The sequence below is a fragment of the Camelus bactrianus genome, chromosome 10 (genome assembly GCF_048773025.1).
Source record: "Camelus bactrianus isolate YW-2024 breed Bactrian camel chromosome 10, ASM4877302v1, whole genome shotgun sequence".
Classification (NCBI taxonomy): Eukaryota; Metazoa; Chordata; class Mammalia; order Artiodactyla; family Camelidae; genus Camelus; species Camelus bactrianus.
The window spans coordinates 47,675,570-47,691,375 of NC_133548.1; the positions used below are offsets into that span (position 1 = coordinate 47,675,570).

General features: G+C 34.4%; 1 protein-coding gene across 1 annotated transcript in view; it reads right to left on the reverse strand.

The window, feature by feature from the left end:
• The window catches only part of FCHSD2 (FCH and double SH3 domains 2), a 194,461-nt gene that overhangs the window by 106,310 nt on the left and 72,345 nt on the right, over nucleotides 1-15,806 (reverse strand). Inside the window, exons 5-7 of the mRNA XM_010973089.3 lie at nucleotides 13,568-13,712; nucleotides 5,840-5,973; nucleotides 568-622 (exon numbers count right to left, since the gene is read on the reverse strand). Of these exons, the coding sequence (XP_010971391.1) occupies nucleotides 568-622; nucleotides 5,840-5,973; nucleotides 13,568-13,712 (334 nt within the window). The remainder of the gene's footprint in view (nucleotides 1-567; nucleotides 623-5,839; nucleotides 5,974-13,567; nucleotides 13,713-15,806) is intronic.

Sequence of the window (15,806 nt, forward strand, 5' to 3'; positions counted from 1 at the left end):
CATTAAGCTTATTCATCAGGTATTCTACAGCTTGAGGATTCCATAGGAAAAATTCAGTTGCATCTGGCCTAGAATATCTGCTCAGAGGAATAAATATGAATGAATGGATTTTGTAGAGCCTTCTAAAGCCAATGAACTGTTTAAAGTCTCTTGGATGAATTGTTAAAGAGAGCAGGTTACCTAAGCAGGCTAGGTATAGAAACTTATCTCTAAAGCAATCTTGAGAAGCAGACAGTAACCAACAGCTGACACCTAGGTGAAAAACCCCCATGAACTGGGACAAAACGTTCTTCCCTAATGACTTTAATTTGGGGTGGGGGGGGGGGATTAGGTTTTAGTTATTTATTTCATTTTTCTTAATGGAGGGACTGGGGATTGAACCCAGGACCTCATGCACGCTAGGCATGCACTCTACCACTGAGCTACACCCTACCCCTTCTTCCCTAATGACTTTAAAATGCTTCTCTAAATTAGATGGAAATAATTGAACTGTACCCTCAAAAGGCCCAACTCCTTTTTTATGAGCTAAGGTTTCTCAATTATGAAATACAGTTTTCAAAAACTCACCTTTACACTTGCCTTCTGTAAACTGATTCTTGATTGAAAAAGACTAAGTTTAGATCTAAAATAAAAATAGAAAAGTATGTTTATAAAATTATCAAATTATATCATAATAAAATGATTAAGTATTATAATTACTAAAATGTTTAAAAAGTGGCCTTTTCCCACAACACTATTCTAAATGAGAACTAAATAAATGGAAAACCAAAAGCAATGATTGTTTTCCTTTATTTTACTATGGGAAGAATATAATGGTGAAACAGAGAACAGTGGGATTAATAAAATAGAAATATCCTGAATGACAAAAATACAATTTGACAAATCTAATATGTTGGTATCTCCTAATAAACAAGAGCCATCAAATCATAGGCTATTCCCAGTAACAAACTTTAGTTCCTGCAAGGAAGCTTAAAGAAGCCCATGGATAACCAACCTACGGAGACAAAGATCAGCAGGCTTTAAGGGCCATGTGCAACAGGCTGTAACAATACCAGGAATGCAATCTACAGCATGACACTGACTAGACTCCACAAAGTCCTTAATTCCATTATTTTTTCTATTAAAAGTTCTTCTTGTTTGAGTGTCTGCCTTTGTGCTCCCTCCACCCTTAACACAGTATTCTGAACATAGTGAGAAAGCCATTGGTCTCTCTGCCCTATATGATTTTGTTCTATTTAACTATCTCTCATTCTGGTGTCCTTATTTCCCTCAATCTCTCTCAGTTTGGGAGAGGAACCATAATCTAATAACCAGTAATAAAAATACATTGATTTTACTCAAGCAACTAGAGATAAGGAGAAAGTCAAGAGACAAATGCTAAGGAACAACCAACACTTCACGATCAGTGGTTTTTTTTAAAGCTGAAGTGTTTGTCTTGACTGCAGTGTCATGGCGATTGCCATGAGAGAAGTCAACATATGTGCTGGAAGCTATGCCATAATCCGAAGTAAATCTGCAGACCATCTGGGATTAGAAGACAGAGCGAGCCAGTCTCTGCAGAGCAAGTGTGTGGAGGATAGGAAAAGCAACCTCTCATCTTTCTAATGAGACATAAAGACTCAGGGATGTACAAATATGTATCCCAACTACTTCCTCACTGCTCAGGGAAAAAAAAGCTGAGTCTAAGATATTCCCGTTATTTTCTACCTTGCCATATTTTTTGATGGGGTTTTTGTTTGTTTTTATTAATCAGATTCCTATACTCATTTTGATCTAGAAAAGCAAAGGCTTTTAAAACTTGAGAGAGCCTGTCAGGGTTAAGAAAAACTATGGAGTATTCTCATTTCTCCTTTCTTTGTAGTCATTATCTAAATAGTCTGAGTTGCATCTGGATTTCCCAAAATAAGGATTTAAATTTCTGGCTCTGCTCCATTTGCTAATCCTCACATAATCCTTGTATGGTACTGAAGAAGGTACGAGTAATAGATAAGACAATACAGTTTCTGTCCTCAAAGATTATGATCTATACAAATAAAATATATACAAACAATGAACTATACTGTACACTCCTATTCCCCATCTACCTTCCAGATGTTAATGTTCCTTAGGGTTTCAAACTCAACTTCTCATCTCATTTTATATATGATTTCATCACTTTAACCACTATCTTATAGGCAACTCACCCCCAAGCAAGATCTTCAGGCCCAAATTCTCATCTGAGAGTCAGAAAAATAACCCCCTACCAACTATTATTCACCAAAAGGTCCCCAAAGTTCTTTAGAACTACATATCCAAAATGGAACTCATTCTTCCCTTCAAACTGTATGTTCCCTTCCTTCTATGCTCTCTCCTAATGTATACATCTCTGTCAAATCATCTTTCAAAACTATATGTAGTCCAGTTTTCACTTCCCCTTCCTGACTCCTTCTCATCTCTACTTAGAAAAATCATTCTTCAAGACTGTAAATATCACTTCTTCTATAAAGGCTTTCTTTTCCTTTAGGCAAAATTAATCTCTCTCTTCTTTCTATGCTCCCACAACAGTGTTTCCAAACAATCACTAAAATTAATTAATTAGTAGACGAGTGACTTTAGGCAATTAATATCTTTGCATTTACTGTGAATAAACAAATCATAAATTTATTTTAAAATACATTTGTCTTTAATTCTAGGCTTTAAACTTCTTTTTTTTTAAACAATTTTAATTGATTTATAACCACTTTACCCTGTTGTGTCAAATCCCAGTGTAGAGCACAATTTTTCAATTATACATGAACATATGTATATTCATTATCACATTTTTTTCTCTGCGAGCTACCATAAGATCTTGTGTATATTTCCTTGTGCTATACAGTATAATCTTGTTTATTCTACAATTTTGAAATCCTATCTATCCCTTCCCACCCTCGGCCCCCTTGGCAACCACAAATTTGTATTCTTTGTCTATGAGTCTATTTCTGTTTTGTATTTATGCTTTGTTTGTTTGGTTGGGTTTTTTTTAGATTCCACATATGAGTGATCTCATTTGGTATTTTTCTTTCTCTTTCTGGCTTACTTCACTTAGAATGACATTCTCCAGGAGCATCCATGTTGCTGCAAATGGTGTTATGTTGTCGGTTTTTATGGCTGAGTAGTATTCCACTGTATAAATATACCACTTCTTTTTTATCCAGTCATCTGTTGATGGACATTTAGGCTGTTTCCATGTCTTGACTATTGTAAATAATGCTGCTATAAACATTGGGGTGCAGGTGTCATTCTGAAGTAGGGTTCCTTCTGGATATATGCCCAGGAGCGGGATTCCTGGGTCATATGGTAAGTCTATTCCTAGTATTTTGAGGAATCTCCATACTGTTTTCCACAGTGGCTGCACCAAACTGCATTCCCACCAGCAGTGTAGGAGGATTCCCCTTTCTGCACAGCCTCTCCAGCATTTGTCATTTGTGGATTTTTGAATGATGGCCATTCTGACTGGTGTGAGGTGATACCTCATTGTAGTTTTGATTTGCATTTCTCTGATAATTAGTGATATTGAGCATTTTTTCATGTGCCTATTGATCATTTGTATGTCTTCCTTGGAGAACTGCTTGTTTAGGTCTTTTGCCCATTTTTGGATTGGGTTGTTTGCTTCTTATTAATTAAGTCATTATGAGCTGCTTATATATTCTGGAGATCAAGACTTTGTTGGTTTCATTTGCAAAAATTTTCTCCCATTCCGTAGGTTGTCTTTTCGTTTTACTTATGGTTTCTTTTGCTGTGCAGAAGCTTGTAAGTTTCATTTGGTCCCAGTTGTTTATTCTTGCTTTTATTTCTTTTGCTTGAGTAGACTACTCTAAGAGAACATTTTTGAGATGTATGTCAGATAATGTTTTGCCTATATTTTCTTCTAGGAGGTTTACTGTATCTTGTCTTATGTTTAAGTCTTTGATCCATTTTGAGTTTATTTTTGTGTATGGTGTAAGGGAGTGTTCTATCTTCATTGCTTTACATGCTGCTGCCCAGTTTTCCCAACACCATTTGCTGAAGAGACTGTCTTTATTCCATTGTATATTCTTGCCTCCTTTGTTGAAGATTAGTTGACCAAAAGTTTGTGGGTTCATTTCTGGGCTCTCTATTCTGTTCCATTGGCCTATATGTCTGTTTTGGTACCAATACCATGCTGTCTTGATGACTGTAGCTCTATAGTATTGTCTGAAGTCTGGGAGAGTTATTCCTCCAGCCTCTTTCTTTCTCTTCAGTAATGCTTTGGCAATTCTAGGTCTTTGACGGTTCCATATAAATTTTATTATGATTTGTTCTAGTTCTGCCCTGGGTGGCTTTAAACTTCTTGAGGGTAAAGCTTATCTTATTCATTTCTATATCCATAGGACCCAATATAATCACTCAATAACCAGTGAGTGAAGATAAAGAGGCATTTCTTACTCTGCTGTAGAATTAATTTTCCAGAAAAGTTACACATTGAAATAAAATGCCTAATTTGCTATAGCCTCTTTGACTTTGGGCCATATTAGAAAGCAGCATCTGTGAATTAGACCCTGTCAAATCCACACTTCTCAGGAACAGCCCCACAACTGTCCTCATTTTCACCCTGTGGGCCTTGGCTAAAGTAGGTATTCATATATGCTCTACAAATCTATCGATTCTCTGTTCTAGAATCCCTGAGAGTTTTAGAAAAACAAGTTCTTAAAAACCACCATGACAGGATATATCTAATGGAGAACACCTACTCTTAAAAACTTCAGGTCTTACTGGGAAGATGGGTTCAGTGACTTTATAAAAGTATAGGAAATATTTGTATGCTTATAAAAATACAATGATAAAGACAATAAACTAAGCCAGGGAAATATTAAATATGTTTCCCAGTGACATTAAGCACTTTATGAGTATTCATTTAACATCTCTTGGTACTAAATAAACTTTTCAGGAGCCCCTAAATTTTCACAAGATACTTACGAGATTGCTTAATTTCCTGCAGATAAAAAAACATATTAGGAAGATACCCCCTACTCCTTCCTAGTCTGTATAAGTGTTCACTGCCTTTCTGATTTCATGACTAGGGGCTCAAACTCCTACATTTTCCATCCGTGAGCTCAGCAATCAGAAGTCTCATCTTTCCTCACAGATTATCTTCAGAGTCCCATTCTAACACAGGTTCATTTTTTTCTCAGAAAAATTTTAATCTTTCCTCAAGTCGTTACTACAAAAATCTTTACTGCTAGATTTGTGTTTCTTTCTGTTATCAATTGCCAGCTCCTTCTTTATCTAATTATTCTCAAAATAAAGAACTTGTTATTCACATATATTGAAAGTAAAATTTACACACAGTTGCTAAAGCATACATAAAAAGTATATGTGTTAGGATTTCACACTAGAAAAATTCTGGGGAAGAGTTTCTATATTGAGGTCAGTGCTCTTGTTCACTTGATGTGTCCATGACCCTTCAATGGTATATTGAGGATCAGGGATTTTTAACTACAATTGATTTAGTCTAGCATGAGAAAAATGAGGCTCTAAAACTGATATTCAGACACCATAGCAACTTTAACTAGACTTTTACTAAGCTTCCAATACAATGTTTGTCTTCTTTCCCTTTCAAAATTCAATTTAATGTGAAAACTGACTGATCAAATATTCCCATTTTGCTTATATTAATTTAAATAAAATTGGCCAAAATAAAAGAAAAATTTGATCTAAAGTATATAACATTTATAGGTCATTTATAGATGAAACCAACATAGCCTAAGAATAAGTCTATGCCCTGTATTAACAGAAAACAAAGTATGGACAAAAATAACATTTATTTGCATAATCACTTTTTCAGAAACGCTAAAACACATACTTTGCCTCGATGTCAGCTTTCTCTCGTACTGCATGAGCCATCTGTTCAGTCTCAAAGTACTTCTTCTTGCCTTTAGCTAAATCTTTCACTGTCTCTTGTAATTCAGTTTGGATCTTTGTCAACTGGTCCACACACTGTAAAATACAAAGTGCAATTATTATGATTTTAGTCTTCAGGCTTACAGACAAGAGTTTGTCCTAAGGACTATGTGCTATGCCCTCAGGATGGAAACCCAGGAGAAGAATCAGCACTTTTGGCATCCTTCAAATTGCAAACTGAAATCCAGTGAACAGCTGGTACTCCCATCTCAAGTAATGCATCGAATAGTGCTACCATTTGCTTAACAACTTTGCTTTTAGAAATAACCTCTAAGTGCTCCTGATAACTAACATTAATCTAAGGCATAAGAAGAGCAACAGTGAAAATGGTCTGTGTTTCAATAGAAACCTGGTGGGGACACAATCTCAACTGTGTTATTTGGCAATACTATTAATAAATATGACTTTATCTGATAGGTAAATTGCATCAACTTGGGAGAAACTACAAATGAGCTATAAGCATCTGATGGAGAAGTCTTGGCTTTGGGCTTCTGTGAGTATCGTGATTCATATGTATCTGGACATGCCCCTCACAGGGACCTTGGAAGCTCTGTCTATAGAATTGCAATAAAAGATTTTTATCTTCTTTAGGGCCTGTGGCTATCCCTGCACATGTAAGTCTTATTCCCTCATCCCAGATCTGTCAACTGGGGACTAAACAGAGTAACTCCGATTAGCTATGTATACTGAAGCATACACTGGTGGGAGAACTAATTCTACTAAGGCTGGATGCCGCCCTGTGGGTTAACTGTGTTCCCTGTCCTAATGTCCTTCTAGGTATACCTCATGCCAGGTCTGGTCTTTGAACGTTTAGTTACATTTAAGACTCTCTAAGGGCATTGCACAAGTACAATGCACTATGTTTAGCACTTCATAGGTATTATCACATTTAGTTCTCGAAACAACTCTGTGATAAAAGTATTCACATCAGTACCATTTTAAGATGAAGAAACAGACTTTAAAAGGTTAAATAGCTTACCCAAAGTGAGAAAGTGATGATATTATTTACCATGTAACCCATTACAGTATGTACCTTAGTTTTATGATAACTGTGTTAAGGTTTCACATAGAGATACTTTACCTTAAAATAGTAAACTTTAATAAAATGACATATAACTCACATACCATGAAACTGTGCGCTTTTTAAAGTGCACAATTCAGTGGTTTTTAGTATATTCACAAGGTTATACAACCATTACCACTATCTCATTCCAGAATATTTTCATTACCCTAAAAAGAAACCCCAGACCCATTAGCAGTCACTCTCATTTCTACCTACCCCTAGACCCTAGCAACCACTAATCTACTTTCTGTCTCCATGAATTTCCTATTCTGGACATTGTGTTTAAATGGAATCATCTAATATGAGGTCTTATATGTTTCACTTTTTTCACCTAGCATAATGTTTTCAGGGTTCATGTATGTTGTATCACATATTAATTCTTCACACCTTTTTCTGGCTGAATAGTATTTCATTATTTAGACATACTAAAATAATATGCTTTTATCTTACAGAAAAATCCTTCTTCTTTCTCCTTAATTTTTAATAGTCCTTCCCATACACAAATCTCTTGTTTAATGAATAATACCGTGACAGCCTGACATGCCTATAGAGAAGTGCTAAATATCTCAGTAATGCCATGTTTGCATGTGTAAAGAGCTAAGAGAATGCTCCACGGCTACAATTATATATTAAGAACCAGGAACTGGGATGAAGTCTGAAAAACATGACTGGGTTTAATGGGGAAATGGGACAGATTATTTAAAAGAGGAATCAGGTGTAGGGTATCTATATCCAAAATGTTCACTGGAAACAATGAAACTTGGCCTCAGAAAAACTAACCATGGTGATATATAAGCACTGAAAGGGTCTGCTAATTTGAATATTTTGAGAGGAAACAAAACATATTAGGTCAAAGGTTTTCCTGAGGATTACAAACCATGTGGATAGGATCTCAGTATATCCACACAGTCAACACCGCGGGTACCTGTACATAAGCACATATTATATCTCTACCCTCTGAAGCACAAGACATCTCTCCTTAGTCTTGGGTAACAAAACATCTTACAGAGATTACTTACTTCATTTTCATCTATAAAAGGTTATTAATTAAATTACTTTCTATATGTGCCACAATATCATCTGGATTTTATAATTTCTATTTTTTAAAGGACTTCTAAAAAAAATTCTCATTAGAAAACTTTGGTTGATTCTATTTCTACTTGCTTTTCCCCTTTACATAATTTTCTAAGATACTGTTTATCAAACACCATTATAGACAACCTGTGAGCACAGTGAAGAGATCTTTTGTGACCCTTTCTTCCCTAGCACTCAGTAAAACCATAATCAAATGTTTTCCATCACCCAAGTAAACTATTTCAAGTGAGAGTAATTTGGGTTCTTCCTCAAAAGAAAATGCCTGCACATAGAAAAATATCAAAAATATTTATTAAATAAAAAGCCATCAAATTTAATTTGCAGGGGACTAGATTACCTAGGATTTCCTTTCTAACTTTTAAAATAATTTTTTTTTCTGTAGGAATCCAATTTTCTGAGGTGGACCAAATTATATACTTAATAAGAAGCTTAATAATATCTATGTTAAGAAAAGTTTTGATGTGATATACGCCTAGTTCTTTCATAAGAGTTATCAGCACAGAGCAGACAGAGAAATGAGTGTGTAAGTTTACATTAGGGCTAAGGACACACACAAAATGATGGTAAATTTGAATATTATAATTTAGGATCCTAGTGAAGAAATTAAAAGTATGATCCCTGAGTATGATACTGATATTAGGATAGATAGGCTTGCTAATGACTTGAAGACAGGAATAAAAATGAAAGTAAAGAACAGCAATACACACTGGACTCAAGGGACTGTTATATCTGGGAGAAGAGAAGCACAGATAGGTAAGCTCTACAATCAATTTGCCTTTTTCCTTTGGGCAGGTGTTGAATCATGGCACAAAGAAGTAGGATATAAACAGAAAGTGGTTTTTTTCACTAGACTGTGGAAACAGAGGTTGGAGTTTGAGGATGCTGAAAGAGTAGGAACTTGAAAGGCTAGATCTTGAAAGAAGGGTACTACAGAGAAGTAAGCCCAAAAATCTGTATGCAATTTCCCCCTAAGTCATCAATTGACTTCTAAATGGCATGTATGGGGTGAAACTCCAAGAAATTCAGGAAAGAACAGTAACTGAAAGGCTAATGAGCTGAACAGTTAACAGAGGATCAGAGCAGCTACAGGATGTTGAGAAGACAAAGGCTGGAGTCTAAGTCTTGTCAGAGCAGAAAGGCTTTGGTAAGCACCCCATACTTTCAGTTAAGATCCCAGGAATAGGGACAAAAGTGAAACAGATCAGCCCTAAAAAGCCTAAAACCAGACCCTAATAGAATCAAGGAGATCTGATAGGATTCTGTCTACCTGTCAGAAAACCTAACTCTCTTTGGAAACAGAAAACATCTTCCAGAGCCTCTACAATTTTTCCCCACAATGTCCAGCACTGTGATGCCTACTAAAACAGTAGTCTCAAATAACCAAAACAAAAGAAACAAAATACCCCAGTAAACAATAAAAAGAGATGAACAGTGGTTCAGATAGTGGAATTATAAAACAGAGACTAGAAGCAACATATTTAAGAGGATAAAGACAAACCATGGAGAGTTGCACCAGAAGTGTGGACTGTATTTTTAAAAAATCAAATAAAAATTCTACAACTGAAAATTACACTAAGATTCCAAAAGATAAGTTTTAAAAGCAGATTAGAAATAGCAGAACAGCACTGTAGTACTATTTACAATAGCCAAGACATGGAAATAACCCAAATGCCCAACAACAGATGATTTCATTTAAGAAGATCTGGTATATATACAATGGAATACTACTCAGCCATAAAAAATAATGAAATATTGCCATTTGCAGCAACATGGATGGACCTAGAGAATATCATACTAAGTGAAATAAGTCAGATAGAGAAAGACAGATATTATATGCTATCACTTATATGTAGAATCTGAAAAAATAATATAAATAAATCTATATACAAAATAGGAACAGACTCACAGACATAGAAAACAAATTTATGTTAATAAAGGGGAAAGGGATGGGAGGAGGGATAAATTATAAGTATGGGATTAACAGATACAAATTACTATACATAAAATAGATAAGCCACAAGGATTTACTGTATAGCACAGGTAACTATATTCAATATCTTATAATAACTTATAATGAAAATAATCTAAAAATATATAAATAACTAAATTACTTTGCTGTACCCCTGAAACTAACACAATATTATAAATCAATTCTACTTCAATAAAATAAAATTTAAAAAACAAATAAAATTTTAAAAAATAGCAGAACAGAGTATTAATCAACCTCAAGATATCGCTAAAGCACAGAGAAGTACAGAGTACACTAGACTGATCTACAGAGAGAAAAAAGGGTATTAATACAGAAAATTGAAAAGAAGTGCAAAATACACAGAGTCAAAAGTTCTAACAGCACAAAAGCCATAATGGGGGTATAAATGGATTATACTATTAAGACATTTTTATATTGTTCATAAGGTGGTAAAACACTAATTCACAGTAGACTTTCATAAGCTAATTTAGAGTAAAGTCTGGAGAGAAGTAACAGTACCAATTCAAGGTAAACTGTAATAAGTTAGGGAGGCACACTGGAATGTCTAAGGTAATTAACTAAAAGAATAACAAGATTTTAAAATTAAAAAACTAACAGTGGAAAAAGCTGATAATAAAAAGTATAAGATTGCTCGATGTCACTAATCATCAGGGAAATTGCAAATCAACAACCACACTGAGCTGTTACTTCACATCTGTTAGGATGGTTATTACCAAAAAAACAAATGACAACAAGCATTGGCAAAGTTTTGGGGAAACTAGAATACTTGTGCACTGTTGGTGGGAATGCAAAATGGTGCAGCTGTCATGGAAAACAATATAGTGGTTCCTCAAAGAATTAAAAATAGAAGTACCATATGATCCAGCAATTCCACTTCTAGGTATTTATACAAAAGAAGTGAAATCAGGATCTTGAAGTGGTTTTAGCACTCCCATGTTCAAAGCAGTATTATTCACAAAAGTCAAAATGTGGGAACAACCAGAATGTGGATCAATGCATGAATGTATTAAAAAATGTGGTACATACACACGATGGAATATTATTCAGCCTTAAAAAGGATATGCAATATGCAATAACATGGATGAAGCAGAGGACACTATACTTAGGGAAATAAGCCAGTCACAGAAGGACAAGTATTACATGATGCCATTTACATTTACAGTCAAACTCATGGAAGCAAAGAACAGAATTGTGGTTCACAGGGAATGTAAGAAGAGGAAAGAGGGAGTTGCAAATCAACATGTACAAAATTTCAGCTGTACAAAATGAGTAAAAGTTCTAGAGATCGCTGTACAACATTCTGCCTATAGATAACAATACTATAGTGCACACTTAAAAAGTCTATTGAGTATAGATCTCATGTTAAGTGTTCTTATTACCCTAAAATAAAAAAGAAGAAAAGAAAAAAAACACAAGATTAATCCAAAAGAGGCAAAAAAAAAAAAAAAAAAAGTGGGAGGAAGAATTGGAAAAGCAAAGGAACAAGTACAGATGACTTCTGATCCTATGTGGAGTCAATTTGTTATAAAGTTTGGGAAATACAATTATAGAAGCCAATTGTTGTGCTATGTGTTGCTTCTGCTTGCTCCTTTGGGAACTTACCTCAACTTTCCTTTGGAGAATCATCTTTCCCCATTTTTTAGTCCATGTGGTTTACATGAGGACTGTAACCTCTACAACCCAAGATAAGCCAATGAGCCCCAATTTGTTAGTTTTGTTGGACTTTTGGCAAAGTGGAAAATGTGGGATTGCTAGCGGTAAGATTTATAAATCTGGCACTTTGGGGGCCATCACGTGGAGAGAGCTGCTAAAGACTGAAGCCATTGGGGAAAGCAGAGCTAATGGATGGGAATAAAGACTGAATTCTAATACCATTTGAGCACCTGGATCCATCTCTGCTTGGGTTCCATCTATGCAGAAATTTCTAGTTATATAAGCTAATACACCTCCTTCTTGGCTTAAGCCAGTTTAGAGTAAGTTTCTGTCATCTATACTTTCAGAGTCCTGACAGGTACACTCAATATGTTCTTAGTACTTAACGACTGCTTAGATAAAACATAAACATCATTATTATCAGCTATAATATAAAGCAAGTTAATTTACAAATATGAGCACTTGTCAAATCTCACCAAACATTCGTTGCCCAAGAATGTTGGTTAATTTCAGGCTGAGAAGAATACAAATAGCTACTTCTTTCAAAATATTCTGATATTGAGAAAGGTAGAATTTTCCAATAATTCAATTAGATTTAGTGAATGCACTGGCTATCTGAAACATCGTTTTTCCTCCCATCTAGGAAGTTACACTAGTATTAATTCACTACCCCATCTCCCACCCTTTCTCTGCATGCATGGATAGATATACACACACATACATACACACAGACAACATATTTTCTTCCAACTCGAAAGCATTGTTTGGTCAGTGGTCATGTAGCTTATTCACCATGTTTGTTGTGAAAGAGGTAATTTTGAGCAAAGATAAAACAAAGGCATTCTTATATAAATATGTTAAAACCCACGAATATTACATGAATGCTCAATAGAGATTAAAATTTTACGTACACACAATACAGATTTAACATATTGATTTCATGCTACTAAAATTATCTTTGGCAAACAAGAAAGATTAGTTTTTTTAGTTTTTGTTTATAAAAATGTAGTGAAAATCCAAATGACAATTAGAATCAAAATATTTGATATTTGTTTGGATGGCTTGTGAAATATTTCCTTAAATAATTACTTTAATATTTTCTAAAGTATTAATGCTTCCATAAGAAAAATTTAATTATTTATTAGGCATCATGATAATCTCTATTTTTGTAACTACTTCCAAAAAGGATACAATTCAATCACTTACTTTCAACAGCAAGCTTTTCATAAAAATCACATTTAATATGATTTTTTCTATGAATTTAAAAAATTCTGTAAAATCAAAGAAAGATCTATTTAAAAACTTTTATCTTACGTAACCTATATAATTAAACTTTAGAGTACACCATTTTTGGCAATAAGTTTGCTATATATGATCAAAATGTGTCAACTTCCTTTAATATTATGCAAAATGGGTCAAGTTGAAACTAAGACAAATTTTCTCAAGACTTAGTAGGATTAGTAATATTGTAACTATTTTAACATACACCAAACTATACCAATATTACGAAGCTAAGTAGATCTATTTACTTGAGTTAAGCTGAAAACTGGCATTTGTAAAATGTGTTTACTGAGCTTTCAGAATGTCCACAGATTCAAACTACACTCACCTTTGTCAGTTAATAACATATAGTAGTTAGAGGGAACGTGTGGAAATCAGAAAGTTCTAGTAACATGCTGAAATAAGAAAACCCATGTGGAAATCACAAACATTTAGACCATAAAGAAAAATTTTAACTGTTAAATGCAATTTTACATAATTTTGCATATTATAAATGTAGTAGTGAGATATAAAAATGCATACAGGAAAAGAACAAATAGAAACAATACCCTTTTTAGTTGCTGTTCTTTTAAGCTTCTCACTGTCCTTGCAGGCTCAGAAATGAAGTTTTTATAGTTTTCACATATATTGATCCGAGACTGGGCTACCTGCATTGTTCCCTCGAGAAAAGATTTCCAAACAGGATACATGCTCCTAAATTCAAAGAGGGACAGAAAGTATTAGACAGAGAAAAGGAAGACAAAGTTGCCTAACCTTATGCTCACTGGTTAGTACTGACAAGCAGAACGAATGTTTTCTTTATAATTAAAAGTGTATTTATATTGATTCATAGGTAGTAATTTTTAACAAGTAGAAACATGGCATACACTCTATTCCTCTATAGCTTGGCAGTGGACTGTTTTGACTCATCAGCTATTCTTGATACTGGACTAAAGTGATACAAGAATTACAATTTTAGACAAAGCTAACACTATAAAGATTGGTGAATAATTCAGACTGTCCGGGTCTTTCACTTTTTCAGGATCATCGTTATGAATATCAAATTTCATTATTTCATTAAAGTATTTCCCTTATTTTACAGATGAGGTGACTGAGGCTCAGAGAGATTTAGAGAATCACTCTAGATCACACAAGAATGTGGTAGTACTGAGATACAGATGAAGGTTGGGTATCTCTAAAGTATATTTTCTTTCAACTATATAATTTTGCTCTGTTACATAAACTGATGTGGCTGAAAAAATAAGTCGAGAACAATTGTTAATGTGCTTGCGAAATCTATTTGTCAGACAAAAGAAGTCTACAGCATCAATACTCTACATCTGTTTCTCTGTTGTTGTAATAATGCTTACCCAGCATCAAACTGTGACTTGGAGTCATTCCAAGCAAGTCCCATCACCTTTGCTTGATAAATGTGCTCTTAGCAATCTTTCAGCAAAGTCAAAGAATGATTTATCCTTTACTTTCTGTAGCCAACTTCCTTTTCAAACCTTCTTTTCTGTTTTGCTAAATGCCTGAGTCAGTTCTAATATGCTCTTATAATAGTTATAAACATATTTTATAACTTATCACAACAATGAATGGTATTTTGTTTTTAAAAAGAGATATTTGCCCTGAAGATTATAATATTCATCTCCCTAAGATTTTCCTTCTTGTGTCATGTGGATTTCCTACTATAGCAATGTGTGAAACCATGTGCTACATAAAATGCCAGCTGTGGGTCAGTAGATGACAGCAGGAAAACAAGAAAAAGAAAAATTGCCTGGGTCTCCAGCCTACTTGAAACTAAAAAAACTTGCAACTGTATTTTTCAACCAAGGAAATGACCAGTTTGTGTAATGGATTAGTAGTTTGTGTAATTCACCAAATGTATCGGTTTAGATGGAAATATTCACTTATTTAAGCAGAGGTATGTTACTTTCCCTTTGGAAAAAAGATCTAGCCTGTTGTGTCAGCAAAAACTGTCAGCATAAAAGCAGCGATGGACTTACGAACAGTAAAATAAACATGAGATAATAAATAACTAAACCTACTATGACAGTCATTTCACAATATATGTAAATCAAACTATCATGCTATACACCTTAAACTTATACAGTGATGTCAATTGTTTTTCAGTAAGACTGGGAAAAAAAGAACAGCAAAATTAATGGCCTTACTGCATGACTACCAATGAAATCTAGAATGTAAACTCACCACAGGAGAGCTTCTAAGTGACCCAAATAATTTATTTTCTTAGAGAATGCACTGAGAGAAAAATTCACTACCACGCTTTGTAACTATTAACTTATACTTGAAATACATTTTAAAATCATAATGAAAATGAGAAACAACCATTATGAACTGTAATCCAAAGGAAGGAGTGAAGGAAGAGCAGAACGAGGGGAATAAGGAAGAAGCCCTTCATCCATGCTATCCCCTTCAGCAGCACCCTCTTTCCTTTTACTCCTTCACCTAGTTGATTGCTGATCATCCTTCAAATCTCAGCTTTAATGTAACTTCCTTAGGGAAATCTCATGATCACCACCACGTCAATGCACAGACTCAGTCAAGGCCGTCTCAGTTACTTGTTCACACGGCTCTAGCACTTTTCTTTCAATTGTAAATATTTTTATATAATTGTTAGTTAATGTCTGTCCCTCTTACTATAGTGGAAATTTCATGAAGACAGGGGTGTCTTTCTCACTATTGTATTCCCAGGGCCTAGGACATAGTCTAACATTTAGAAAGGTTATAATAAGAATGTGTTGAATGAAGAAAGTGAATGAATGGATGTATGAATAAATTATG